General features: G+C 38.4%; 2 protein-coding genes and 2 long non-coding RNA genes across 6 annotated transcripts; 2 read left to right on the top strand and 2 right to left on the bottom strand.

The window, feature by feature from the left end:
* Window positions 1–614: 614 nt before the first annotated feature.
* Window positions 615–17,225, top strand: LOC114143313 (beta-1,3-galactosyltransferase 1-like). Of its 3 annotated transcripts, none has more exons than XM_028015204.1 (3): window positions 615–3,914; window positions 4,125–7,200; window positions 7,395–8,185. In XM_028015204.1, the coding sequence occupies exon 2, from the start codon at window positions 4,132–4,134 to the stop codon at window positions 5,344–5,346; it is 1,215 nt and encodes a 404-aa protein (XP_027871005.1). In that variant the 5' UTR covers window positions 615–3,914; window positions 4,125–4,131; the 3' UTR covers window positions 5,347–7,200; window positions 7,395–8,185. The 3 variants fall into 3 exon arrangements, with proteins under 3 accessions (XP_027871005.1, XP_027871006.1, XP_027871003.1); XM_028015202.1 differs by lacking the exons at window positions 615–3,914; window positions 4,125–7,200; window positions 7,395–8,185 and adding exons at window positions 14,786–14,899; window positions 15,196–15,314; window positions 15,576–17,225; XM_028015205.1 differs by lacking the exons at window positions 615–3,914; window positions 4,125–7,200; window positions 7,395–8,185 and adding exons at window positions 14,721–14,899; window positions 15,576–17,225.
* On the bottom strand, window positions 8,345–8,586 carry LOC114143316 (uncharacterized). The gene is made up of 2 exons (XR_003595215.1): window positions 8,535–8,586; window positions 8,345–8,501 (listed from the first exon to the last, which is right to left on the bottom strand). It is a non-coding gene; the product is annotated as an uncharacterized LOC114143316 (long non-coding RNA).
* LOC114143314 (beta-1,3-galactosyltransferase 1) lies at window positions 8,495–11,290 on the top strand. Its single transcript, XM_028015206.1, has 3 exons — window positions 8,495–8,610; window positions 8,802–8,984; window positions 9,639–11,290. Exon 3 carries the CDS (start codon window positions 9,646–9,648, stop codon window positions 10,798–10,800), a length of 1,155 nt encoding a protein of 384 aa, XP_027871007.1. The 5' UTR covers window positions 8,495–8,610; window positions 8,802–8,984; window positions 9,639–9,645; the 3' UTR covers window positions 10,801–11,290.
* LOC114143319 (uncharacterized) lies at window positions 13,868–21,049 on the bottom strand. The gene is made up of 2 exons (XR_003595217.1): window positions 19,562–21,049; window positions 13,868–14,232 (listed from the first exon to the last, which is right to left on the bottom strand). It is a non-coding gene; the product is annotated as an uncharacterized LOC114143319 (long non-coding RNA).
* Window positions 21,050–25,589: the final 4,540 nt, after the last annotated feature.

Raw genomic sequence — 25,589 nt, 5'->3', positions numbered from 1 at the left:
AAAATATAGAGCGGATCCTTAAAGTTCAAAAAACAAACAGAATTTCACTATGGTTACCATTGAAAAATCATCCATTTCAGCAAATTAATGTTTCACTAATATTACAAGGTGATAATAATTGTAAACTAATAACATGAGCTAATAATAAAGGCTATAAAATCAGTTCTCTCTCTCAGAGTTTGTGCACAAAACAGTCGTCTTGTAAGTCTGATTGATGTTTAAAGGGAAAGTATTATGTGTTTTTCAGCTCTTAATCATTTATAGGTTGAAATAACTATGTTATCTTCAGTTAATGCGACTTACAAGAAATTTTACTTAGTAATGCTTTGAAATTGGGCCTGTCTCTTTAAGAAGCTCCTGCTCTTTCTGAAGCTCTGCCTTCAGGAAATCATCACAACATGGCTCCTCTATTAACCCTTTAATGTTTTTACCAGCGTTTCAATGAGAAGAAGCTCCTATAATGGTCTCCGCTGATGCAAGTTTCGCCGAGTGTTTGCTAATTACTGCTGGCTAGTCTGAAGGAGCTGCGTTTCGAAGGCGGGGCTAGGCCCACCCAGGCGTTTTGCAGCTGAATGGTTGCCATGGAGATTAAAGGATTTCTCAAACATGCATGAAAGAATCAAAGCAACACTCAATGTATGTTTTGATGAGTGAATAATTTTACAACATGATAGAAAGTTTTAAAAAAGAAAAGTCGGTTTTACAGGACACTGCCTCTTTAAGTCGTGTAATCATTGTGTGAAAAATTTCCACATTGTGGCTACAACTTCCCCAGATAGTATTTCACAAGTATGCGTCTAATCATTTTTAACATTTTTAATTTGGATTAATCATAACGTTTTTCAAACTGTTCTATTTTCCCCCTCACATTTTTACGTTTTCAGTTTCAATTCACTAATTATAATAATTAGAACACGTCTTTTGTTACTTCCTCTCATTCATGTTATTCCAGTGTTTTTTTGACTGCCTACCTGCAGTCTACAGGCTTCTCTACATTTTGTCTTGATAAATGATATAATTTCTTTGTATTTCCTCAGGATATATTTGTCTAAAGCAAAGCAGCAGTAGTGGTAGGAAGTTGCAGCTATTATATTCTCCTTTCATTCTCCACGGATCTACTTGCCTGAGCACTCTCTGTTGCTTCTGCAATTCTAAGAACCCTAATGTCAATCCTCTGTGGGCCAAACCTGGGGAAGGACTGAAACAAAAGCAGGCTTCTCAGAGCTTTTACAGTTTCTCAGAAACCAGACCCGCCTAAGCAAACATCATGTACCTGCAGTACAGGTGGTGACTCATGTTTCACCTTTGGAGGTGGTGATGCTGGATGCATGTTACTATCATCATTGTCATAAACATATTACAGTAGTTTTGTTGCAATAAAGCTGCAAATGTAAAACAATTTAAACTTTACTACTGTAAGGTTACAATAATAAGATTAGTACTTCCTGCTATAAAAACTTTGAAAAGAGGACATTATTAACAGTTTATTAGCCACTTACAGCTGATCTAAAGCTTTTTTAAAGCTCACTTTGGTGCCAAAATTTGGGTGAAATTACCAACTTGAACTTGAGCGGACTTTAGGTAAAGGCTATGCTAATGCTAAATTTAGCTAACATCTGACTAAAGCTAAGCTAATCTTTATGTAAAATGTTTTTGCTGTTTTTGTTTTGCTACATAAATATTACTGTATATATTTACTGTTTATGGTTAAAATGACTGAAACTCACTGGGTTTAATTGAAACAAAGCTTAGCCTGATCTGCATGTAATTAGTTCAACCTGTTTCATGTGTAGCACAAAAACCTTTTAGCTTCAAAATTTGCTTAAAATGAGTTTGCTGAAATTTGGTGAAAGCTAACCTAAGGCTACATTTAGCTAAAGTTGTGACTTAAGCTAGGCTAAATGTTAAACTTTATAGAAAATATCTTTGTTTCCTGTTTTGTTTTGCTATACTGTTCCTCTACTGTATATTCTTACTGTGTACAGTTAAAATAATAAAGCTAAGCTAAAGTTAAAGCTAGACTGAAATTAATGAAAGGTTTAGCTTGACCTGCCTGTTTTAGTATTATTTTGTACAATACACTAATTTTTGGAAGATCTTTGTTACCAAAATCTGGTTAAAATGACAAATTCAAGCTTGAGCTGAAATACTTTTTCATAATAGTTTCCTCTGAATCCGTCTAGCTGTGACAGAAAATATGGCCCTGCCAGGTTGGACTTGGCTGTTTCTGCTGTGACTGAAAATAAAACTAGAAAGCTGTAATATTTCCATAAAAATGTGTTTTCTCTTAGAAGAGGGAAGATTATGGAGACGATTATAGGCTTTGAAATGGATCAACTGCAGGTAGGTTTCAGAAATGTGAGGCAGAATATAGAAACAAGCACATAATTCAGTCAAAATGAACATGTAGGCGTGTATTTACTGCGGTTACACCTTGGATAAAATATAACCAAGAAAGTCAAACATTAGGCTACAAAGGGAAATAGAATAAAAAAACCTTCCCAAAACCAGAACCGACTTGAAGAAAAAAAAAGGGAAACTAAAGCTTCTGCAGTAAAATTTGTATAGATTACACTGGTTACACATTACACCTGTTGCCAGTACATTTTATTATTCATTTTGAAATCCTTTTATTTGTCTTTAAAGCTCTTAATAGCCTCGCCCCTCCCTTTCTGTCTGAGCTGTTACATTCGTACACACCGTCCCGTTCCCTCAGGTCAGCTGATCAGCTGCTTCTGAAGGCGCCAAAGACAAAGTGCAGCTCAGAGGGAACCGGGCTTTTCTGTGGCAGCTCCCAAGCTATGCAATAATTTCCCTCCTGGGTTGAATAAAGTAATTCTATTCAAAAAGAAAGTTGCTATGGTATGATACACCAAAGCCACAGATGCTATCAGACAAACTGAAGCAGCAGGTCAGAGACTTGCGTCTGCTGCACGGCTCCTGCAGCAGAGCCAGCAGACTCTGCCCTCCCATCAGGGCTGCAGTCCAAAGGCTGAACCTTATCGTGTTGGAGGCCTTGATAAAAATCATAAATCTTCAAAACTCCAGTTTGTGTTTTTCTTTTCATCAAATGCCTTACAGTTCTGGACCTGTTCAGGGTAAAACCGGCTCCTCCGAGTCAGACGAAACCCAAACATCTGAGGACTCGGATGTCATTAGCGCCGGCATCAACACATACAATTTTAAATGTTATTCTCAGCATGACACACTGCTTACAAACGCAAGTTATTGTAAAATGACAAAAAAAGGAACAGGAACTTCCTCAAATTTCAACATTGTTCTTTGACTTTTACAAATTCTTACAAAACCGACTGCAGAAATGATGAAAAGGTGCAAAAAACATGACTGTACTGTACAAACTGAATGACTTTACAGAACTTGTGGTGAAGACACTTCCCAAGACAAAACAGGAACGTTTGTATTAAAATACACATTTGCATTAATTTAAAAAAGAATATTTCTGGGGATTTACAGACAATGAGTCTGACAAATCAGCAGCAAAACCATCATGTCTTGCTCTACCCGCCACAAACGGCAGAGCAACACGCCTGGCACAAAGGAGCGCCGCCTCATATATGGGAGGTGTTACTAGGGGCTCCTGAGTATTTCAGAGGAGGTGGAGCAAACAAAGGTGCGGCTGCAGACCTGTAGGTTTGACCAGAGACCTGTTACCTGAAGAGCAGAGCTACAGGGAAAGTATCTTTGACATTTCTCCTTTTTCTCTTGGCTTATCAAACCTCTGGTGCCTCATAATGAGCAGGTGAGCCTCACACATGGGTGAAACAGAATGCAGAAGCAGAGGCATACATTTTTTAACGGAGCAACACTTCCCTCTGCAAATGGACTCAAACTGACACCCAAATTAAAAGTCTGGGCAGCGCATCGGAGCGCTGCTCGGCTACGGCTGGACAAAGGTATGTAGCTCCTTTAAATGTTTTTGCTGCTTTCTTAGTTTAACAAAAAATAAGACTTTCTCCTTTAGTGGCAAAGAAAAAAAGATGTCTTTATTGAATAACAGAACATGGAGGCACAACATCATTATGTTTATATTAGCAAATGTACTGAAGCAGTTGACTAACTTTTACTGACAATTAAAGTGTTTTATTTTTAAATCCCTTTTTAAGCCAGAAAATGGAGAATGGCGTCAGACCAGCAGAAAACAGGAGATGTTTTGGCTTCTCACGGCGCCACAGCCTTTTCTTACTTCTGGTTCTCGCAGTTGTGCTTTTTGTCTACTGCACCAACATCCGGGACAAGGGGCACGAGTGGAACCCCAAAGAGTGGATGAACAGTCATTCAATGAAACTACTCACTGTGTTCACAAAACAAAGCACCGTCTCCAAAAACACAGGATTTACAGATGCAAACACCACTGCTGAACTTCCTGAAACTACGAGTGTCGCCACAACGCAGGAGCCAGCGACTCAACGGCAGAGGACAGTTTCATCACGGGTCACCAAGAAGACGCTAGAAACCCAGACTGCCCAACGGACAGCGGCTCCTTATGTGTCTCCTGGACCGTACTTGGTGGAGTACCCCTATGAGTACCACTTTACTATCAATGAGGAACTGAAATGTAAGCAGGAGAAGCCGTTTGTGGTTCTGATCGTACAAGTGGCGCCACGCAACCGAGCTCATCGCGACATCATCCGTAACAGCTGGGGAAGCGAGAAGCTGGCTAACAACCAAGTGGTGGCGCTGTTCTTCCTGCTGGGGATGCAGACTGGAGACGATGCAGAGCAGGTCCACCGGCAGCTGCTGCAGGAGAGCAAAGAGCATCAGGACCTGATCCAGGGAGACTTTGTGGACTGCTACAAGAACCTGACCATAAAGACCATGGTGATGCTGGAGTGGCTGAACTCCTACTGCTCCAGCGCCGCTTACGCCATGAAAATCGATTCTGACATGTTTCTAAATGTTCCCAATCTGGTCAACTTGCTCCTCAAAGCTCCAAGGACAAACTACATGACCGGCCTGGTGGCACATGGAGCAGCTGTCTTGAGGGATCCCAAGTCCAAATGGTACTTACCTCGTGAAATTTTGAGCGAAGATGTTTACCCTTTCTATGCTTTGGGTCTGGGCTACATTTTGTCTTTGGATCTCACCAAAAAGCTCATTGAGGCTTCCAGACACATTAAACCTCTTTACATTGAAGATGTATATTTGGGCTTATGTATGAGACACCTGGGTATCCGTCCAACAGAACCTCCGAGTTACTCCTTCCACGTTTTTCCTGTGAGATACAGTCGCTGTGAATACTCCAAGATTATCGCAACCACAACTCTTCAAAATATGGACCGTGTTTGGATTTGGAGAGACTTTAAGAAACCGGGTCGGTACTGTTGATCGGTAAAAAAGGTAGCAAATTAAAACAAAGGAACACTTTGTGTTTACATGTTATATTAGAAAACGTATTTGTGTCAAAAATGTAATTCAGGATGAGGTTTTCCTGCCTAAAATAAACCGTTTTCACAAACAGTTTAATCAAGTAAATATTTGATGAAATGTTTACTTTAGTATTTAGTTTGATTATAAGATCTGATATAATTTGTTAAAAAAAAAGATGTAATTAGACAAAAAACCAGGCACACATTCTGATATATACAAGTATTGCAAAATACTGGATTTATGCAGAAAATTGACATTTTTCAACATCTTATTTTTCTTAATATTTTTTATAAACATAAAGTTTTTGTATCTAATAATGACAGGAGGTAATATTTATGTTTAAGCGTTGCAAAGTGACGATATGTTAACTGCAAAGGGCAAGTCAGGATCAGCAGATAGAAAATGACAGAACAACAAAGCGGGGGTTTCCAGAGAAATACCGAATCACCTGGGTTGGTTCTGGTTCTGCCAGACTCTTCTTTTAACCTGTCTGAGTATCATCACTGAAAAATCGACACAAACCTTTTTAATTTCAATTCAGTTTTGTTTGGGGTTTTTTTTGCTTTGTCTACAAATTAATTTACAGGATCATGGTTGTAATTTTTGTTTGCCAGGCAGTGATAAACATCCTGGGGAAACTTTAATAAAAACAGCCACATTTTTTAAAACACCTGGCAGACTGGAAGGAATTAATTTAGAACATTTTTAATTATAAAAGACACGCTGGTGATGTAATGTGCCAAAATATGTGTAGGTTTTGGAATATATTTTTAAATATTGTGGGTATTTCTTGTGAAAGTCAGCCGTTTTTCAGCTCAGGTTTGATTCCAGCTGCACGTTTATTAATGTGAATTTAGGCACAAAAACAATTTGCACCTACTGCAATGTTGACTAGGAAATATTTTATATATTGAGATGTTTTATAGTTTAATGTTTTCATCCACTTGTTTTATTTAGTTTCTGTTGGTAAAATTAAAACATGATATAAGAAAAGAGTTGAATTTCTTGCAGGTTTTTGTTTTAAAAGAAGCTCAGGTAACCTTTAGGTTTATATCAAAATGTGATGGAAAATAGTTTATCTTAATTTTCTTTTGCTTTTTCCTCCCTAATAAGCATTGCATTTGGTTTTGTTTGGGATCTTTTAGTCTTTACATTTAATTTACAACGGTGGAAGTCAAAGACCAGTGAAAAACTTGTGTGAATAAAGATTATCTTTATTCACAAGAACCTCAGTCTCTGCGTTTTCCTGAGTCTCTGAAAATGAGTTTTGGTTTGAATAAAAAATCCAGAAGCAGTTGTGTTTAATTTGTAGTTTTTATGGTTTTAGATAACTAAACTTGAGATTCCATGTTAGATTCCTGGAAACTTTAAACAGGGTTTGGAAACTAAATCTGCATATTTTTGGTCTAAATATGTTATTATGGCTAATTTCTGTTAGCAGAGAATTTAAAAAATCATGTCGGCAGGTTTTCTAAATTATAAAATTATAAACCTTCTGAAATCCTTTAATTCTGTTTCTACTTTTAATTTTGGAATTTCATCCAAAGTCGACCCAAAGAACAGAGGAAGTGAAGCAAACTGAATGGTTTTACAGACGTTGCAACAGAGACACTTGGAAGCTCCCAGTGCAGCATGGTTAACGTTTCCACTCTGAACTGGTGTGGTTCTGACTTGGTGAGCGTCAGGACCGGCAGGTCCGGTGGGAGGAGGCGTCCCTGAGGACCTCCGGAATATTAAAAGCAGAAGTTGGGTCAAACCTGTAGGATGTCTGCAGTCCTGAATAAACGCAGAGCCACGGCTACCTGGCCTCAGGTGAATCATGTCGGCAGCTTTTCTAAACGGTTCTGTTTCTCTGCATGGTTCTAAAATACAAACACAAATAAATATTTACAACATGAGATTCTTAGCAGTCAAAACCAAACTAAACATTTTTAATTCATTTGACTTTTTCAAAAATACCAACAATAAAAATGTTAATTCAAAGATTTGATTTCATTTCTTTCTAGGAAAATGCAGGACGATGTCAGACGGGCTTTTGCTCCGAGATAATCGCCACCTCAACTCCGGGAAATACGGGCCTTTGAAGAGACTTTAAAAATCCTGGTAGGTTAGAAAAAATGTAATAAAACAAAACCAAAGACTGTTTCTTGGGCAAAAAGACTCAGAATATTAATTAATTTGAGTGTGAAGTGAACTTAAAATGAATTAAAAACAGTTTGACCACACTGGATTTTACTGGTAAATCAAAATTTACGCTGGTAATTTTATGCTATAAATGTGTAACAGGGTTTTATTTTAAAGTTATTACAGATGTGAAGTTTGTTAAAATGGATTTATTTATTCTTTGAATTCCTTGTGTTAGGTCTCCTGATATTTATCGGCGTTTTGTTACGCTGCCTCTAGGCAGTTAGTGGTTACCATAGCAACCGGTAACCGACAGCTCCGCCCCCTTTTCCTTTGCCATCAGTAACTATGGTCTGTGTCAGGATCAGCTGTTTTATTCACAAATATTATATTTTGTCTGACAAATTCCGATGAGTCCAGGGTTTCATGTGTAAATTTGCCATGTTTTGTTTGTTTTTCACTGTTAACATTATTAATGTTGTGCATTTTATGTGGTTAATTTTATAACTGTTAACTTCTGTCAACTCTTCATTGGGAACCATTGCTGTTTATGGTTATTTTTTGTATTTTATTTAATGTATAGGGCAGCGGTTCCCAAAGTGAGGGGCGCGCCCCCTAGTGGGGGCGCAGTGCCATTGCAGGGCGGGGGGTGCGGTAAGCGGTATGGATGAAAAACACAATAAAAACAGTTACACAAAAGAAGTATTTCACTGTAAAGATGGTTTGTAGTTTGTTTTGTGACAACCTGAAGTGTGAAATAAACTTCAGTGGAGTTTGAAAGCAAAATATGTGTTTAGGTTCATGTCTGGTTGAACGATGTGAGCCCAGTTGATTCTTTATCTTTTTGGGGGGGATTTTATTGTAATCCATAGGGGGGCCCAGAAGAAAACCTTTGGCAGCCACTGGGGGGCCCAGAAGAAAACCTTTGGCAGCCACTGGGGGGCCCAGAAGACAACCTTTGGGACCCACTGGGGGGCCCAGAAGAAAACCTTTGGGACCCACTGGGGGGCCCAGAAGACAACCTTTGGGACCCATCGGTATAGGGGCAGAAGATGCTGGACTGATGTGAACCACTATCTCGATTTTTCTCTCTTTGAGGTATGTTTTAATTTTTGACACAAAGTAATGTTTCAGTTATCAACTGTGTGATAGTCTTTGAATGTCATATGCATCATTTTATTTTCTGTACTAAAAATATATATGAATTATGTTAAAGATGAGGTTAGTAATGTGTGCTAATGATGTAAATTTCTGTTAAATCCCATGATCGTCTTCCTGTTTCTCTGTAGCTGTGGGGCAGAAGCTGGTGGACTGAGGTTAACCACCATCTTGATTTTCTGGACCTGAGATGAACAAGGAAGGGTTTCACATGCAATCCAAAGGCAAATACACCTCACTGCTGGGGAACAACAGGTTTTTAATGGACGTTACTGGAACACTGAACCATTTGAAATGTGAGCTGCCAGGTAAAGGTAAGATTACCACCAACATGACGTGTTGCATTTTCCCTTTGTGCGGATAATGCTGAAACACAATGCTTCTGCATCTGACATATTTGACAAAGGTGCAGGAAAGTCAGACTTGGGCAAGAACAGGTTTTGTGACATTGATCAGCTTGAGCCATGCCACATGTTTCATTCATCTCCAATCCTTTCATGATCAAGGACACAACATGAGTTGCTGAACAGCTCAGTGCAACGTTCAGCTTGGTTGCTGGATAATTTGAAATCCAAATATTGCAAAATGACCTCCACCTCAAAGCCAATCAGGTTGCACCAAACCTTCAGTACCTTGTTGACAAAGTACAGAAGCACATTGCATTCACCTGAGAAACCATGTCGAACTGAGGCAGAGCAAATCTCCAACAAACAGGGTTATAATAGTGAAGCTCACTGCATTAGATGCTTGGTGAGGCATTTTTGGCTCATCAGCCGACATTAAGACAAAGAAGATAGAACTTTTGTTTTTCTGAATGAGTCAAACTGTGAAGTTATTATTAAATGTAATGCATTAGAGAATAAAAGATTTCTTTAATCGCTTTGTTAATTCATAGACCATAAACTGAACACTTGGCAATTCAGAAGGATAAACATTAAAATAACGTATTAATTTTTTTTCTTTTCCAGACAGAAAATGAGGAATACTGATCAACCTGCAGAAGACAAGAGGTCTCTTACTTTGCCACGAAGTCGGTGCTGCTTCTTCTTTTTGGTTCTGGGAGTTGTGCTGCTTTACTACTGCACAAGCATAAGGAACATGGCACCTGACTGGAACCTTAAATGGCTGATGCAAAATAATTCAACAAACACCGCTGCTGAACTTCCTGAAACTACGAGTGTCGCCACAACGCAGGAGCCAGCGACTCAACGGCAGAGGACAGTTTCATCACGGGTCACCAAGAAGACGCTAGAAACCCAGACTGCCCAACGGACAGCGGCTCCTTATGTGTCTCCTGGACCGTACTTGGTGGAGTACCCCTATGAGTACCACTTTACTATCAATGAGGAACTGAAATGTAAGCAGGAGAAGCCGTTTGTGGTTCTGATCGTACAAGTGGCGCCACGCAACCGAGCTCATCGCGACATCATCCGTAACAGCTGGGGAAGCGAGAAGCTGGCTAACAACCAAGTGGTGGCGCTGTTCTTCCTGCTGGGGATGCAGACTGGAGACGATGCAGAGCAGGTCCACCGGCAGCTGCTGCAGGAGAGCAAAGAGCATCAGGACCTGATCCAGGGAGACTTTGTGGACTGCTACAAGAACCTGACCATAAAGACCATGGTGATGCTGGAGTGGCTGAACTCCTACTGCTCCAGCGCCGCTTACGCCATGAAAATCGATTCTGACATGTTTCTAAATGTTCCCAATCTGGTCAACTTGCTCCTCAAAGCTCCAAGGACAAACTACATGACCGGCCTGGTGGCACATGGAGGACGAGTCTCCAGGGATCCCAAGTCCAAGTTCTACGTGCCTGTGGATCTTATCAGCGAAGATGTTTACCCTTTCTATGCTTTGGGTCTGGGCTACATTTTGTCTTTGGATCTCACCAAAAAGCTCATTGAGGCTTCCAGACACATTAAACCTCTTTACATTGAAGATGTATATTTGGGCTTATGTATGAGACACCTGGGTATCCGTCCAACAGATCCCCCAAACTGGATCCTCTTCCGTGTTATTCCTATAAAATACAGTCGCTGTGAATACTCCAAGATTATCGCAACCACAACTCTGGAAAATATGGACCGTGTTTGGATTTGGAGAGACTTTAAGAAACCGGGTCGGTACTGTTGATCGGTAAAAAAGGTAGCAGAAGAAAATAAAAGAGCGCTTTACATGTTTACATTATAGTTTGCATGAAGAAAATTAATCATACATAACACTAAAACAAGTATAATCACAAAATAAGTTCAGAAGAAACATTTTTTGTTACTTATATTTTCATAAACATAAAGCTTCTCTATCTAATACTTACAGTAGCTAATAATTATGTTAAAACATCTCAAAGTATTTCAGTTACAATATGTTCTGTTTACTGTATATTTAAACTTCAGGCTCATCAGACAAAAAAACAACAGAACAAAGCTGTTGTATTAACAAGAGGTCTCACTTCGGTCTGTTTCTGTGTTTGGAGCCTATAAAGATAATAAATGTCTGATCTCCGGTCGGAGTCACTCCACCTGGGCAGAATGGCCAACAACTAAACTAAACTAAGCTAAGCTAAATGCTGCCTCACCAGGTTTGGTTCTGAGTTTAGGTTTGAATAAAAAAATCCAGAAGCAAATCGGCTCAGTTGTCTTTAATTCAGGGGTGGGCAACTCCAGGCCTCGAGGGCCGGACTCCTGCAACTTTTAGATGCATCTCCACTTCAACACACCTGAGTCAAATAATGAGGTCATTAGCAGGACTCTGGAGAACCTGACTGCACTTGGGAGGTGATTCAGCTGCTGGATTCAAGTGTGTTGGACCAGGGAGACTTGCAAGAGTTGCAGGACACCGGCCCTCGAGGACCAGGATTGCCCACCCCTGCTTTAATTTCTAGTTTTTATGATTTTAGATAATTAAACATGATATGCAGCTTCCATGTTACATTCCTGGAAACCTTTAAAAATATTAAACAGGAATTTTAAACAGGGTTTGGAAACTAAATCTGCATATTTTTGGTCTAAATATGTTATTATGGCTAATTTCTGTTAGCAGAGAATTTAAAAAATCATGTCGGCAGGTTTTCTAAATTATAAAATTATAAACCTTCTGAAATCCTTTAATTCTGTTTCTACTTTTAATTTTGGAATTTCATCCAAAGTCGACCCAAAGAACAGAGGAAGTGAAGCAAACTGAATGGTTTTACAGACGTTGCAACAGAGACACTTGGAAGCTCCCAGTGCAGCATGGTTAACGTTTCCACTCTGAACTGGTGTGGTTCTGACTTGGTGAGCGTCAGGACCGGCAGGTCCGGTGGGAGGAGGCGTCCCTGAGGACCTCCGGAATATTAAAAGCAGAAGTTGGGTCAAACCTGTAGGATGTCTGCAGTCCTGAATAAACGCAGAGCCACGGCTACCTGGCCTCAGGTGAATCATGTCGGCAGCTTTTCTAAACGGTTCTGTTTCTCTGCATGGTTCTAAAATACAAACACAAATAAATATTTACAACATGAGATTCTTAGCAGTCAAAACCAAACTAAACATTTTTAATTCATTTGACTTTTTCAAAAATACCAACAATAAAAATGTTAATTCAAAGATTTGATTTCATTTCTTTCTAGTAAAATGCAGGACGATGTCAGACGGAAAAACACAAAATCTTACCAGGTACTTTTGCAAATATTTCAGTAAACTTGAAATTATGTACAAGTGACAACTAACTTACAAGTAATCTTTCAGCAAGACGTAGGAGCCTGTTTTACGTCTATAATACTTGAATATTTATCAAAAATACTAGTTCCACTGCCAGGTCCATAAGGATCTCTGAATACTGGAAGGAAAGAGAAACTGCTGATGTGATGAACTCAAATAAATAAATTTGAGTTCATCACATCAGCTTCGGTTTAAAGTTGAGGCTGATTTAACAGTCATGAGAATTTTTTATTCTGATCAGAGAAAAGCACCAAAGCAACTGAGAAACATAACTTCATAACTTCTCTTCAGCAGATTTTACGTTCTCCCTCTGGACTGACTGACTGGATTTTGATCTGAATAAACATTTTATTTTTCATGTGGAAACATTTATTATTGTTGCATTTTCAACCTACAAACATAAAAGAGAAAGCTTAATGTTTTTTTTTTATCAAATCTTTTTCAAAATAATTAATTATCTTTAAGGGAAGGAAAACACTTATTGTCAACTCATTGGATTGTTTCATGCACTTTGCTAAAGTATAGCCGTAAGATTCAAATAGGTAAGCTTTTAAAATAATGGGTAACTTTTTAAAATGTGTTAGATGTAGAGTGGTTGGTTACAGATGGAAAGTTCACCGGGTTGAGGCAAACAGATTACACCTTCAGCTAAGCTACAAACTCTCATTCCTTTCTGCAACCTTGATTTAACTTCATTCTAGTTTGACTTTTAATTTCACTTATTTTACCTGTTTTGTTTAATTGTAGATACTCCTGAAACAAAAAAGTGATGCAGGAAAGAAGTGATTCCTCCAAAGGTTTTCTCTACAAGACACTTTTTAAAGTGAAAAACGAAAACCCAGCTGAGCAGCTCCAGCTGCCTGGTGTTTGCTTTAAAACGTGAACCAAAGGCAAATCTGCTGTGATGTAAATCTACAGCATTAGCTTCAGGTCAGGGAATGGTCAGCAGATTCATGTTTGGGGAAGGAATTGTTTTCAGAGGGTTTTTATCAAATAGGTTCTGTAAAGTGTTGCAGTAGTTTGGCTTAAATAGATTATTATTAGGAAAATATTACAGATTCCTTTCTGAGTCAAAGAAAATAAGTTTTGATTTGTATTTAAAGCAAGAGCAAATAAAGGTGCGGCTGGCGTCCTGCTGTTTGGAGCAGAAACACAGAGTCCTGGTTTAACGCTGCATACAGTGGAGCGCAGCTCTGTGATGGCTGGACAAAGGTACAAAGCTTTCCTTTTGTTTTTTTACTATCTTGTCTTGGCATTTAAGGTGTTCCATACAGAGAAGCTGGTGTGCCAGGACAGACTTACTCTGGGAACAGGATGCTGGAGCTGCAGCAGTAAAGTTTTCAGACCTCGTTGATGTAATTAGTGACGTTACCTGGTCAATCACAGATTCTGCCTCCCAGATTTGTGACACGTTTTCTGTCATTCTAATTATGCTCTTTTCAAAAATCATACAGTATTATTTTTTATGTTGTAAATTTGGCCTGTCATTCTTAGATTTTGTTTTTAATATTTTTTTACCTGTGTGTGAATTTGCACGCTTCCATTTCAGAGAACTTCAGCACAAGTCCTACCAAACTGAGATCAGGGGAGTTTTCAGGCAGGATGATTTATTTATGTGCTGCAGATTTGAATCTATGCAGCAGCGAGTTTTGCAGTGACCTTTAACATTTGCATATTTTACATTGCACTTTGAATGTTGTTACCTGACCTTGGCAAAGAAAATGACTTATTTTATGAAGGTGACAATATGGTAGATAAGAATCTTATACAAATGATAAATTGCAGCTGGAGGACGTTGATATGTCTGACGGTGACGGTTGCAGCTTGAGCAAAACATTTTCTACCGTGAGGTTTAGACGGTCACTCTGGTCTGAAAAATATAAAAACCACCTCAGATTAACTAACTCCCACATTAGGCCTTATGTAGATCATATTTTTTTAATGAATAGAAACTTAATTAAAAAGAGAAATAGCTTTGATTGGTCAGAATTATTTGTATTTTATGAATTTATGTTCATGAAAATCTTCAGCCTTTGTGGGTCTGATGAACCCACAACATAAAGTGTCTTTTGTATTTCAGCCCTGCTTCCCTGCTGGCTTTTTTTTCTTGGTGAAACCCCAAGATTTTCCTTAGTTAGAAAAATAATTTCTTATTTCAACATATTTCACCAAGCCTAGTTTATTCTTTCAATTTGTTCAGTACTTGAGTTTTGCTCTTTGTGTTATCTTCTCGTTCTGTTAGCTTAGTTTCTCCTTTTAGGTGTTATTTTTGTTACATTTGGCATTTATTTCTGCTTTTATTGAGGTTCTCTCCTTGTACTTTAATCTAGCTTTTTTCTTAGTCTCTTTGCCATTTTCTCCCCTTCCTCATTAAGCGTCACTGCTCCCTTCCCAGCTGCAATCAGTTTCCCTGATGAGTTACTTTGCCATCTCCACTCTCTCCTCTGGATATCTTCCTCTCAGACTCATTACTGGCCATCGGTTCCTTCAGTTTGCCATTGGTGCTCCCCATCTCATGTTCTGAGTTCCCAGCTGTTGTAAGTGTTTTAGACCTTATTCATGAAATCACGGCTCATATGACAACTCTGTTCTGTCTGCACTTTGGTTCTTCTCCAATGGCCTACATGACGTTAGTATTCAGGAATTCACACTTTCAAACATTTAAAAGTAGATTAACTCACACACCAGGTCTGACCTACAGTTTGAAATGTTGTCAATTCAAACGCTCAGTCTCTATTTCTTTTTGATTTTTTTTTCTCACTTTTGCTTTGTTCTGCCTCTGAAAACCTCTGCATGTCTGTAGTCTTTAAATTTCTTCTAATCCCCTTTAAAGCCCTTCGTCGTCTCGCCGGACCCGATCCCATAGATCAGATCCTCCTCTCATCTGCTCATCTGTCCACCATGGGGAGCTGAGCTTTGAGTCGCTCTGCTCCTTAACTTTGTTTAAATCTGGTCTGAAAACTCATCTTTTTAGATTCTTCTTAGTTCATTTCTTCCTGTCTCTTTTTCATGGCACTTCTTTTCTAATTGTTGCTTTTGCTTTAAATTGTCCCTTGAGTGTCCTGAAAAAAGCTTTCAGATAAAATACATTATTATTATAAAAGATTTATTTTAACCACTTTTTTTTATTTCTATTCAGTAAACTAAATGCTTTGGTAATTGAGCAGGACAAACATTAATATAACGTTTACATTTCTTTCATTTCGTTTCCAGACAGAAAATGAAGAACAGTGACAGACCTTTCACTCTGTCACGAAACCAATGCTTCTTCTTATTTTTGGTTCTTGGAGTTATGGTGTTTTTCTGCTGCACAAACATAAGGAACATGGCACCTGATTGGAACTTTAAATGGTTGATGCAAAATAATTTGACAAAACTCTTCTCATTCAGGAACCAAAGCTCTGTCACAAACAACTTATCTGCACCTCCTCACCTTCAGGACATTAAACCTGAGCCACCGACTCAACGGCTGACGCAAAATAATTCAACAAACACCGCTGCTGAACTTCCTGAAACTACGAGTGTCGCCACAACGCAGGAGCCAGCGACTCAACGGCAGAGGACAGTTTCATCACGGGTCACCAAGAAGACGCTAGAAACCCAGACTGCCCAACGGACAGCGGCTCCTTATGTGTCTCCTGGACCGTACTTGGTGGAGTACCCCTATGAGTACCACTTTACTATCAATGAGGAACTGAAATGTAAGCAGGAGAAGCCGTTTGTGGTTCTGATCGTACAAGTGGCGCCACGCAACCGAGCTCATCGCGACATCATCCGTAACAGCTGGGGAAGCGAGAAGCTGGCTAACAACCAAGTGGTGGCGCTGTTCTTCCTGCTGGGGATGCAGACTGGAGACGATGCAGAGCAGGTCCACCGGCAGCTGCTGCAGGAGAGCAAAGAGCATCAGGACCTGATCCAGGGAGACTTTGTGGACTGCTACAAGAACCTGACCATAAAGACCATGGTGATGCTGGAGTGGCTGAACTCCTACTGCTCCAGCGCCGCTTACGCCATGAAAATCGATTCTGACATGTTTCTAAATGTTCCCAATCTGGTCAACTTGCTCCTCAAAGCTCCAAGGACAAACTACATGACCGGCCTGGTGGCACATGGAGGACGAGTCTCCAGGGATCCCAAGTCCAAGTTCTACGTGCCTGTGGATCTTATCAGCGAAGATGTTTACCCTTTCTATGCTTTGGGTCTGGGCTACATTTTGTCTTTGGATCTCACCAAAAAGCTCATTGAGGCTTCCAGACACATTAAACCTCTTTACATTGAAGATGTATATTTGGGCTTATGTATGAGACACCTGGGTATCCGTCCAACAGATCCCCCAAACTGGATCCTCTTCCGTGTTATTCCTATAAAATACAGTCGCTGTGAATACTCCAAGATTATCGCAACCACAACTCTGGAAAATATGGACCGTGTTTGGATTTGGAGAGACTTTAAGGAACCGGGTCGGTACTGTTGATCGGTAAAAAACATCCTATGCTGATGATTCTATATTCCATGAAACTTGGATATTATAAATAAGAATAAAGAGCTAATCTTAGTTCAGTGCAGAAAAGATAAATGAAAATTGTTCTGGGAATTTGCCACGTGCAGGAGAAAGTTGTGGTTTTTTTTACCAGTAAAACCAGTTTTCATTTGACTTTTAGTTCTGTAACCATGAATACAAGTCTATTTTTCTTTCTCTTGGTCATAAAATTACATAAATATGATTTCCGTAACAAAATGTGAGAAAACAGGTAGAAAACATGAGACTATGTCAACTGGTTTTATATAACCTTTAAATTTTGTATTGTATTTTGAGTGAAGAGGTAAAAATTATAGCGATCACTAAAGAATGTGTGTGAATAAGTGCTGATTGTGGAAGTTATTTTTTGAATATGCGTGACTGTATGTTTAACTTCAGCTAAACATGAATTCACAACAAAATGCTGAGAGATTCAGCAGTTTAGTGAGAAACGGACATGAAGACACTCAGATATGTGGGTCTAAAATAATAAAATAAGGAAGGACATTATTAAAACAACCCAAACATTTATAGTTTTAAACATAAATGTTAAAATGCTCTCGTATTTGAAAGTCAGTTTATAAAATGTTGCTTGTGGTTTGGTTGAAGTCGTTTTTAAAACATCAGCATTATGAACATCATGTTCATAAAAATAATTTTTTTGTTTCCACTCCAAACATAATGATACTGTCTTTTTATAAAACCTTCTGAAAATGTTGTGTGTGGGTTGGAGTCACCCAAATATTAGCCAGATTCTAATAATGTGATATTTGAATTAATTCTGCCTAAAGAAACAATTTCCTGACATAACTGGAGCTATCAATCAGTACAATCTGCTTATTTATATTAACTAAATTCACCTTTTCCTCAATTAAATCTTCTTTATTAAATCAGTGAAAACATCATCCTGTGTTTTCAGTGGCTAAAGTAAATTGTTTCCAGTTTTTTGAAGGTTAAACTACACAGAATTTGCCTTTTTTAGCAAACATTCAGATCTTTCAGGCTGGTCCTTGTAAAAAGCCTGAGCTGGATGCAGTCCTGGTCTTCTGTTTTCACCTGACTGTAAATGTCTCCTTCAGGTCATGTACCTGCACAGCATTCAGACTTTTCTGCTGGTCTTAAGGGAAATATTGGATTTAATTTTTTAAAATAGGATTGCTCTGTTTGATGAATATTTAATCACTCAGCTGGATGTTAAAACACAGCGGAAAACTCAGATAATCTTCCCACACCTTTAATTACTGCTTGAGTGATGCGGACAGGTGAAATTTTAGATGCTGAAGAATAAATTCATGCATTATCTGTTGGTTTTTGTTTTCATGGCTATTCTAAAGTGCTTATCAGTTTTATGTAGATAGCATTTATTGTCATTGAACAGAATTCAACGAAATTTCCATTGCAGCTCCCGTGCAAAAGGTCAAATATATACAGTATAAATAAGCAAACACACAATAATAATAATAACAATATATACAACTAAATTAACTAAAGGAACTAAAGGCACTCAACCACACCAAAGAAGTAGCAGCAGGTCCAATTATGGCAAAGTACAGATAATGTGACAGTGCAAAGTGCAGAACAATATGGCTGTGTGGGGGTGGGGGATATGTATGTGTGACTGCGAGGTTATGATATGTGTGGGAGGGGGGGGCGGCAGGGAGTAATGGCTCTGACGGCTGTGGGGAAGAAACTGTTTCTCAGTCTATTTGTTGTAGTCCGTATATTCCTGTACCGCTTGCCTGATGGCAGCGGCACAAACAGTCTGTGGCCCGGGTGGCTGGAATCCATAGCTATGGATCCAGCTCTTTAACATGTTTGATCAAGAAAATAATTAGACCTTTCTTCAATAATCTTATCATTAGACCATCCTGTAGACTCTGTTTAAGCAGAAAAGTACATTTGTTTTCAGATATGGTGAAATATAATTAATTGTATCAAATGGACGGTGTGCTAAGAAGCTCCACACTGACATCATGTGGATATACAGTAATTCTCCATGTGTTTCTCCACAGCTCTATGAAGGTTTCAGCAAAGCATTTCAATTAGGTTGTGGTCTGAACTTTGATTAATTGCAGCATCATGATGATTTTCTAATACATTTTCTGCTGTGTTTGGGATCAATGTCTTATTGATGACCCAGTTTGTGTCAGGATTCTGGTGTGTGTGTTTTTATGAGAGTGAGAGTTCTCTTTCAGAGAGGATCTTTGTTGCCGGGTCAGGCTCTTTGCAGGCTGCACACCTGGTGATAATCACCTCATCAGCAGCCTGGAGCAGCTTGAAGGAGCTGCAGGACCTTCACGCTCTGCTGGTTGATCAACCTACATGCTAATCTCTAACCTGGCCTGTGAGTTTCTTTAGTGTTTTGGTTTTTTTTTGGTGGGGAGGTGAAAGTTGCATGTTTACTTAAATTCTTCTAAAAAAATCTTTGCTTCTTCTGCTCCTAAGTTTAATGTTGCCTCAAGAGCTTCTAAGGACAACACATCTATCCCTTTATATCTCTAAGCCAAAACTGAAATTGAGTCTTAAAATATTTTACTCTGTGTAATGCATCTCTACATAAAATGACCATGTCACTTTCTGAGATAACTGGAATGAAACCTTGCACTTTTACACAATATTCTAATTTTGTGAAATGCAATAGTATAAACCAAGGTGTAAGATGATAAAGCAGACCACCAACCTCACAGGTGACCTCCCTGATGGTCTGCTGCTTCGCTCTCACCACTGCAGCCCAGGTTACTTTCTGGTCAAGGAACACAAATCATTTCACTCGCCTAGAACATACTGATTAGCACTTAGCAAATTGCAAACTTCATATATTAACTCTCCAGCATAATTGAGTTAAATTCTTTATTCTGCTTTGACTATGAAACAAAAATTATTGATGCTTATGAAGGACTCACATCTATACAAAAATAAGAATCCTGAAATTGTTTTTCTCATTTCACTCTAGAAAATATCCATAACGCACATCGTTACGTACGTTTGTGTTTTGCTTCACGCCATCGTGGAAACATGAAGACGGAACAAGTCAGAAGCTTTTATTGTCCCACAAAGGGGGAAATTCAGGTAATGGCAAAACTTTACCCACCCATTGTCCTGGTGCCACCAACCAGTGGGGGAGCAATCCCAACTCTGCAGGGCTTCTCTAGCTTCCTGTGAACACTTTCTCCCAGTCCTTCCCCCTTCAGGTCGTCTCTGAACAAGAAGTTTGCATTTCAAACACCCGCCTGGAAGAATCAAGAAGGAGCAGGTTAGACGTTTTCAGATCACAAAGCCTTAAAGCAATGTTGATAATCCTCCTTGTTGCACCAAAAACCAGCTGATGACCATCTGGGTTACTTCTTGTTGGTTTTCAACCAGGGCTTTTAAAATAAACACCTGGTATTATGCATCTGAATGAGTCCATAAAGGCTTTATGTAATGATCCCTGAACATTGCTTTTGTTTTTTTAGGATTGAGACTTTGCTTTGCTTTTCCCACTTTAATGTAATCCTTATATAGTTGTACAATAGTTATAATCTTATCCTTTTTGCAACACTGGAACCAATGTGCTATCCATCCATCCATTTTCTGAACACCCTTATCCCATTGGGGTCAGGAGAGGTGCTGGTGCCCATCTCCAGCTGCCAACGGGCGAGAGGTGAGGTCACCCTGGACAGGTCGCTGGTCCATCGGAGGGCAACACAGAGACGGACAGGACAAACAACCATGCACACACACACTCACACATAGGGAGAATCTAGAGAGACCAGTTTACCTGACAGTCATGTTTTTGGACTGTGGGAGGAAACCGGACAGAACCCACCATGCACAGGGACAACATGCAGAAAGAACCCGGGTCGGGAATTGAACCCAGAACCTTTTTGCTGCAAGGCAACAGTGCTCCAATGTACTATGATTAAATATAAAAATGTTCCTTCTACTCATTCTAGTTTGACATCTCTTGCTAACTGCTGCCACCTTGTGGAGATGAAGTAAACTACAAGTTATGACAACACAGGCATTCTGTATTTATGTTTTATATATACATGTACATGTATATATGTATGTTAGCCATTTGCCAAATCTCACCAATCATGACATTAGTGATAACATGGGACATTAAGTTTTATTGTGTTTTGAAGTTTACTGATGTGACTATAAGTTCATCTGCTGCCACCGCTTTGACTTGTCTTAATAGCTTCAATAAAAATAAAGAATAAAGGTGGGCGACAAAGTCTTCATTAAAATGTCAATTTTGTTTCAAATAAGGTGTTTAAATGATTTTACATTTTAGTGTATCGATAATTCATGCAAGTCCCACATTTAAAATGCCTCGTATGTTATATTAGGGTTTCAACTCATTGTATAATCTAAGCCACTGTGTTAACTGCTAATCTGAAAAAGAAATGAATCCACTAGATACCTTTACCTTGTACATGAGGCAGCATGCCAGCTGGAAGGTGATGCCCACCTGGCTTCAGGTCAACCCGTCTGTCTTTGGTGCTGGTTCCATCCAGACGGTTGGATGGACCGGAGGTCGAATCTGATTGTGATTCTGATTGAGAACCGAGGGATTTAATTGGATAAGCCCAGTGTCCGTCAATGAAATCAACCAATGGGCTGTCGCGGTAGATAAAAACTATATTTTATACTGGATTATTATTCTGTTCTAGTAGCAGAATATTTAAAACCATGTTTGGGATTTGTGAAACTTTTATCTGATTTGTGAAACTGCAATAAAGGACAATTTTACCACTTTTTTAAAACAAGGAGTAACTTTATAGACACTTTAGTTTTTTTAGCACGAGTGGTTGAATGAATTCTGATTATTAATTGATTAATTATCAGAATAATTGATGACTAAAATAATTGCTAGTCGCAGCACTACTTTTGAGTTTTATTAAAAATAATTTGCCGTTTCTGTGAATGAACAGATTCCTCTGTCTGCACCTTATTCAAAATAAGAGAACAAAGTAAGTTGGTTGGATTTTAAACATTTTATTTGACCTCAGGCTGTCTTAGGATGGGATGGACGGTCTGGTTTTAGTGTCTAAAGTCTCTCACCAACAGGTCAAAGGTCAGGGATAAACAGCTATTGTCGGTTTCTTGTTGTGAATCTCCACCGGAAACAGAGCGGCTCTCAGGACATTTGCGCTGGAGTTTTCATTGTACTAACAGCTCAGTTCAATAATTCAGCGCTGCTCTGTCTGTATGAATTATTGAGTCTGCAGACCGTGTTCTGCGCTGTGAAACCGCCTGGCTGAATATCTCTGCTCTCATCAGGAACATCCAGCTCCTCTGAAGCAATCAGCTCCCGCCGTCAGGAGAATAGATTTGTTCTTTAAGTTTCTGCCGCCTTCAGTTCGTGACGGCAGTTTGAGGTCGGATCTGGGAGCGACGTCTGACTTTGAGTGTGTAGAGCAACATTTCTCCATTTATTCAAAGTGTGAAGGAACATCGTTGCACAGAACTGGCCGGTTTAATGAGAAGTGATTAGAAATACAAATAAAAAGGTTATTTCTACATATTGTCAGCATGTTATCTCTTCTATTGGAGATGTTCCAAGTCAGATATTCAGACTTCAAGTTCATTCTGTTGAATTTTGCAATCTGGAAGTCTAAATGTACATGGCAAAAACATACAAGCATTTTGTCTTGTTTCAAGTACAAATAACTTGAATCTTGAAATAACTCAAATTATTGACTGTAGCCTAAATAAAATAGGGTTTGTACACTTTTTCCACTGTGAGAGTCAAGCACTTTTCAAGCATTATAATCGTAAGTCTTCAAACGTTTCATACAATTTGGAGATAAAAACAATACAAATGAACTAAAAAATACAGTTTCAAATCACTATTTTATGGTTTAATTTATCACTGATATTAATAATGTCTTGTGATGGAACTGTACAGCAGAGACAAGAGAAACTAAAATATTACAAAATTTCACATTTTCAAATGTCTCTCATACACCTGACTGGTTTGAAACACTAATTTAACACTAACAATTATTTTTAATATGTTTGTACAACTTTTAAAATAAAAGCTAACTTTTATTTAAATGATACGAATCAATAAGTCATTGAACCAAAGGAATAATAAACATTTATTACATAGAAACAATCCAAACAAATCCTGTTAATGTAAATCACCTTCAAATGCTTAAACAGAATACACAGTCACACAAACCACTCTAAAAATGTTCATGTTAGATTTTCTTGTGTTTAGCAAATAGAAATAATTTTGGTAATTGTTTCTGACCTGAAACAATAAAGGTTAAGTCTGATTTAATGTCACAATAATAAAAATATAACTGTAAATGTTTGGCTGTTAATCAAATGTTAGATCACACTTTACTACAAACTCTGCAGTTTGCATATCAAGCACGTTCAAGGACTTTTATTAAGAAATTCAAGCATTTTCAAGGATTTCAAGCACCAGCAGAACCCTGTGAAGACGGAAGATGGGAGTTTTATTCAGAGCTGATTGCTGTGTTTTTGTTGGATGATAGTCGCATAACTTCACTGAGAATCAAATTAAAACCTTCTCAGATGTTCCCGCACTGCAACCGAGCCACACGGTTTCACTTCTCCAACAGAGTGTCACAATCATTTCATCACACCCTGCACTGATGAAACACTAAACTACAAAGGGAACTTTTAAAATTATAATGCCCTGCATAAGCGCTCAGTGGGTCTCTTTGAATCTAGATGCATTTTAATAAGTCATATTGCATAAATTAGGATTGCAGGGAGTTCAGATTGGTACAGGAAGCGTTTCAGTACCAACATTTAGGAACAAAATTCTCTCTTCAGTGATAGTCTGTGATCTACAGTGTAAAATACAAGTGAGTGTGTCTAGATTAAGTTCAGGTGTATGCATTGGCTTGTTTTTTGACATGAGTAATTCCTGCAGGACAGCTTACCACAAGGGGGCGCCACCACGAGAGGAAAATATGCATCCAAGTTGCATGAAAGTTGTTTTTTGCAGTGAGTGCAGAGTTGGGTAGTAACTCGTTACATCTACTCATTTACATTTACTTGAGTAACTTTTAGAAAATGTGTTCTTTTAGGAGTATTTTTACTATGCTGTACATTTTACTTTTACTTGAGTAATTGTATTATGAAGTATTTCTGCTCTTACTTGAGTAAAATATTTGGATTTTCTACCCACTAAATGAAAAACATACATGATTTAACCAAAGATCCACCAGACACAGACACACACCTGCAGTTTTTGCTAAAGTTTCAGAAGTTTTTTATTGATAGAAACTGATTTGGAAACATTTTATTTTGCCTGATTTTATTCTATATTTATATGAATTATTGTCATTTTGTTCCTTAAAATACCAAAACGTCCACTTGAATTTTTATTTTGGTCTGTCTGATGATGTAATTTAAATGATTAATAATTTGATCAGTTACTTGAGTTGACTTTTTGCCTTTTTTACTCTTAATTGAGTAATTTATTGGTTGGATACTTTTTACCTTTACTTGAGTAAAATATGTTGAAGTAGTGTTACCGTAAACTTTGGGTACTTTGCCCACCTCGAGTGAGTGGAGATGAACATGCACTAAGAGCTTAGACTAAATAATTACAAAATGTCACCTCAGCTCTAAAAATTCAGATTCTTACTTTTGAATCTGGCTTCCAAAACAAGCTGGACAAGTTTTTTTACATCTTGATGAGACAGAAATGAGCAAAATATGCAAGGAGATCTCCTTGGGCTGTTTACTGCAGGTGAAAGAGAACTGCCAGCCCTTCACTCTGCTAAATAATCATAAAACTCAGCTCTTTTATTTCATCTTAACTAATTAGGATGATGAAATCTGGAGCAATATTCTGCCGCAAAATTCTTCCAGGCAACTCTTGCTTTTGGCAAAAAAAGAAAAAGAAACAACGATGATGAAAAGGTGGAGGTGGAGGCAGTAAGAAAGGCTGCAGTTCAGTTAAGGAAGTTTACCTGCAACATATTGTGCTTGTTTGTTGTCCTTTGGGAGGATCTTAGGCTCTGTGTATTTTATTAAACAAATTTACAGGAGAGTTAATGTAAAACACACAAACTTGTCAAATTACACAAAAATCTGAACAAAAAAACCGAAGCAAACTGGATTTTGATACACAACTTATGGTGAAAAAAAAATTTAATGCACATTTAAAGCATTAAAATGTTTTTCATCATATCATGAAGGACCACATTTTTTATATTAATCAAAACAAAAAGGAAATAGTTATTTTTCCACAATCTTCTCATTTACATTTTATGTGGAGCAGTTCTGAGCTGAACCGTCTCAGTTTGAACAATCAGTGAGAAACTCTGGAGGACTTAAAGTAAGAGCTGCTGAAAATATTCATAGCAACTCTCAACGTGCTAAGGTTCTGTCTATGCTAAAAGAAATCTCCAAACATCCTGAAATGTTCTCAAGAAATGGAAAGCTCTGGAATGTCCTAGTCAAAGCCCAGGTTTGGGTCTCACCGAGATATAGTGGTGTGACTTGAAATGGGTTGAACATTTAAGAACGGTAATGAGTGGGCGAGAGAAGAAGAAGCATCTCAGTGAAGTCATTTTGGACAAAGACGATGAGACTAGCTATCTGGAGGGTGTACAAACTTTTTCCTTGGTTAGAAAAACACATTTTCATTTGTCTTTTGCTTGAGCAAAACAAAGTCAACTGTTTTACATGCAGACAAAAAAAAATTACTTTCCATTTATCAAACAAAACAG

Source organism: Xiphophorus couchianus, chromosome 4 (genome assembly GCF_001444195.1).
Source record: "Xiphophorus couchianus chromosome 4, X_couchianus-1.0, whole genome shotgun sequence".
Lineage (NCBI taxonomy): Eukaryota > Metazoa > Chordata > Actinopteri > Cyprinodontiformes > Poeciliidae > Xiphophorus > Xiphophorus couchianus.
This window is presented reverse-complemented; position numbering and strand designations above follow the sequence as displayed.

Coding starts and splice junctions, on each gene's coding strand:
- LOC114143314 (XM_028015206.1), top strand. CDS start 9,646: ATGAGGAATACTGATCAACCTGCAGAAGACAAGAGGTCTCTTACTTTG.
- LOC114143313 (XM_028015205.1), top strand. CDS start 15,583: ATGAAGAACAGTGACAGACCTTTCACTCTGTCACGAAACCAATGCTTC.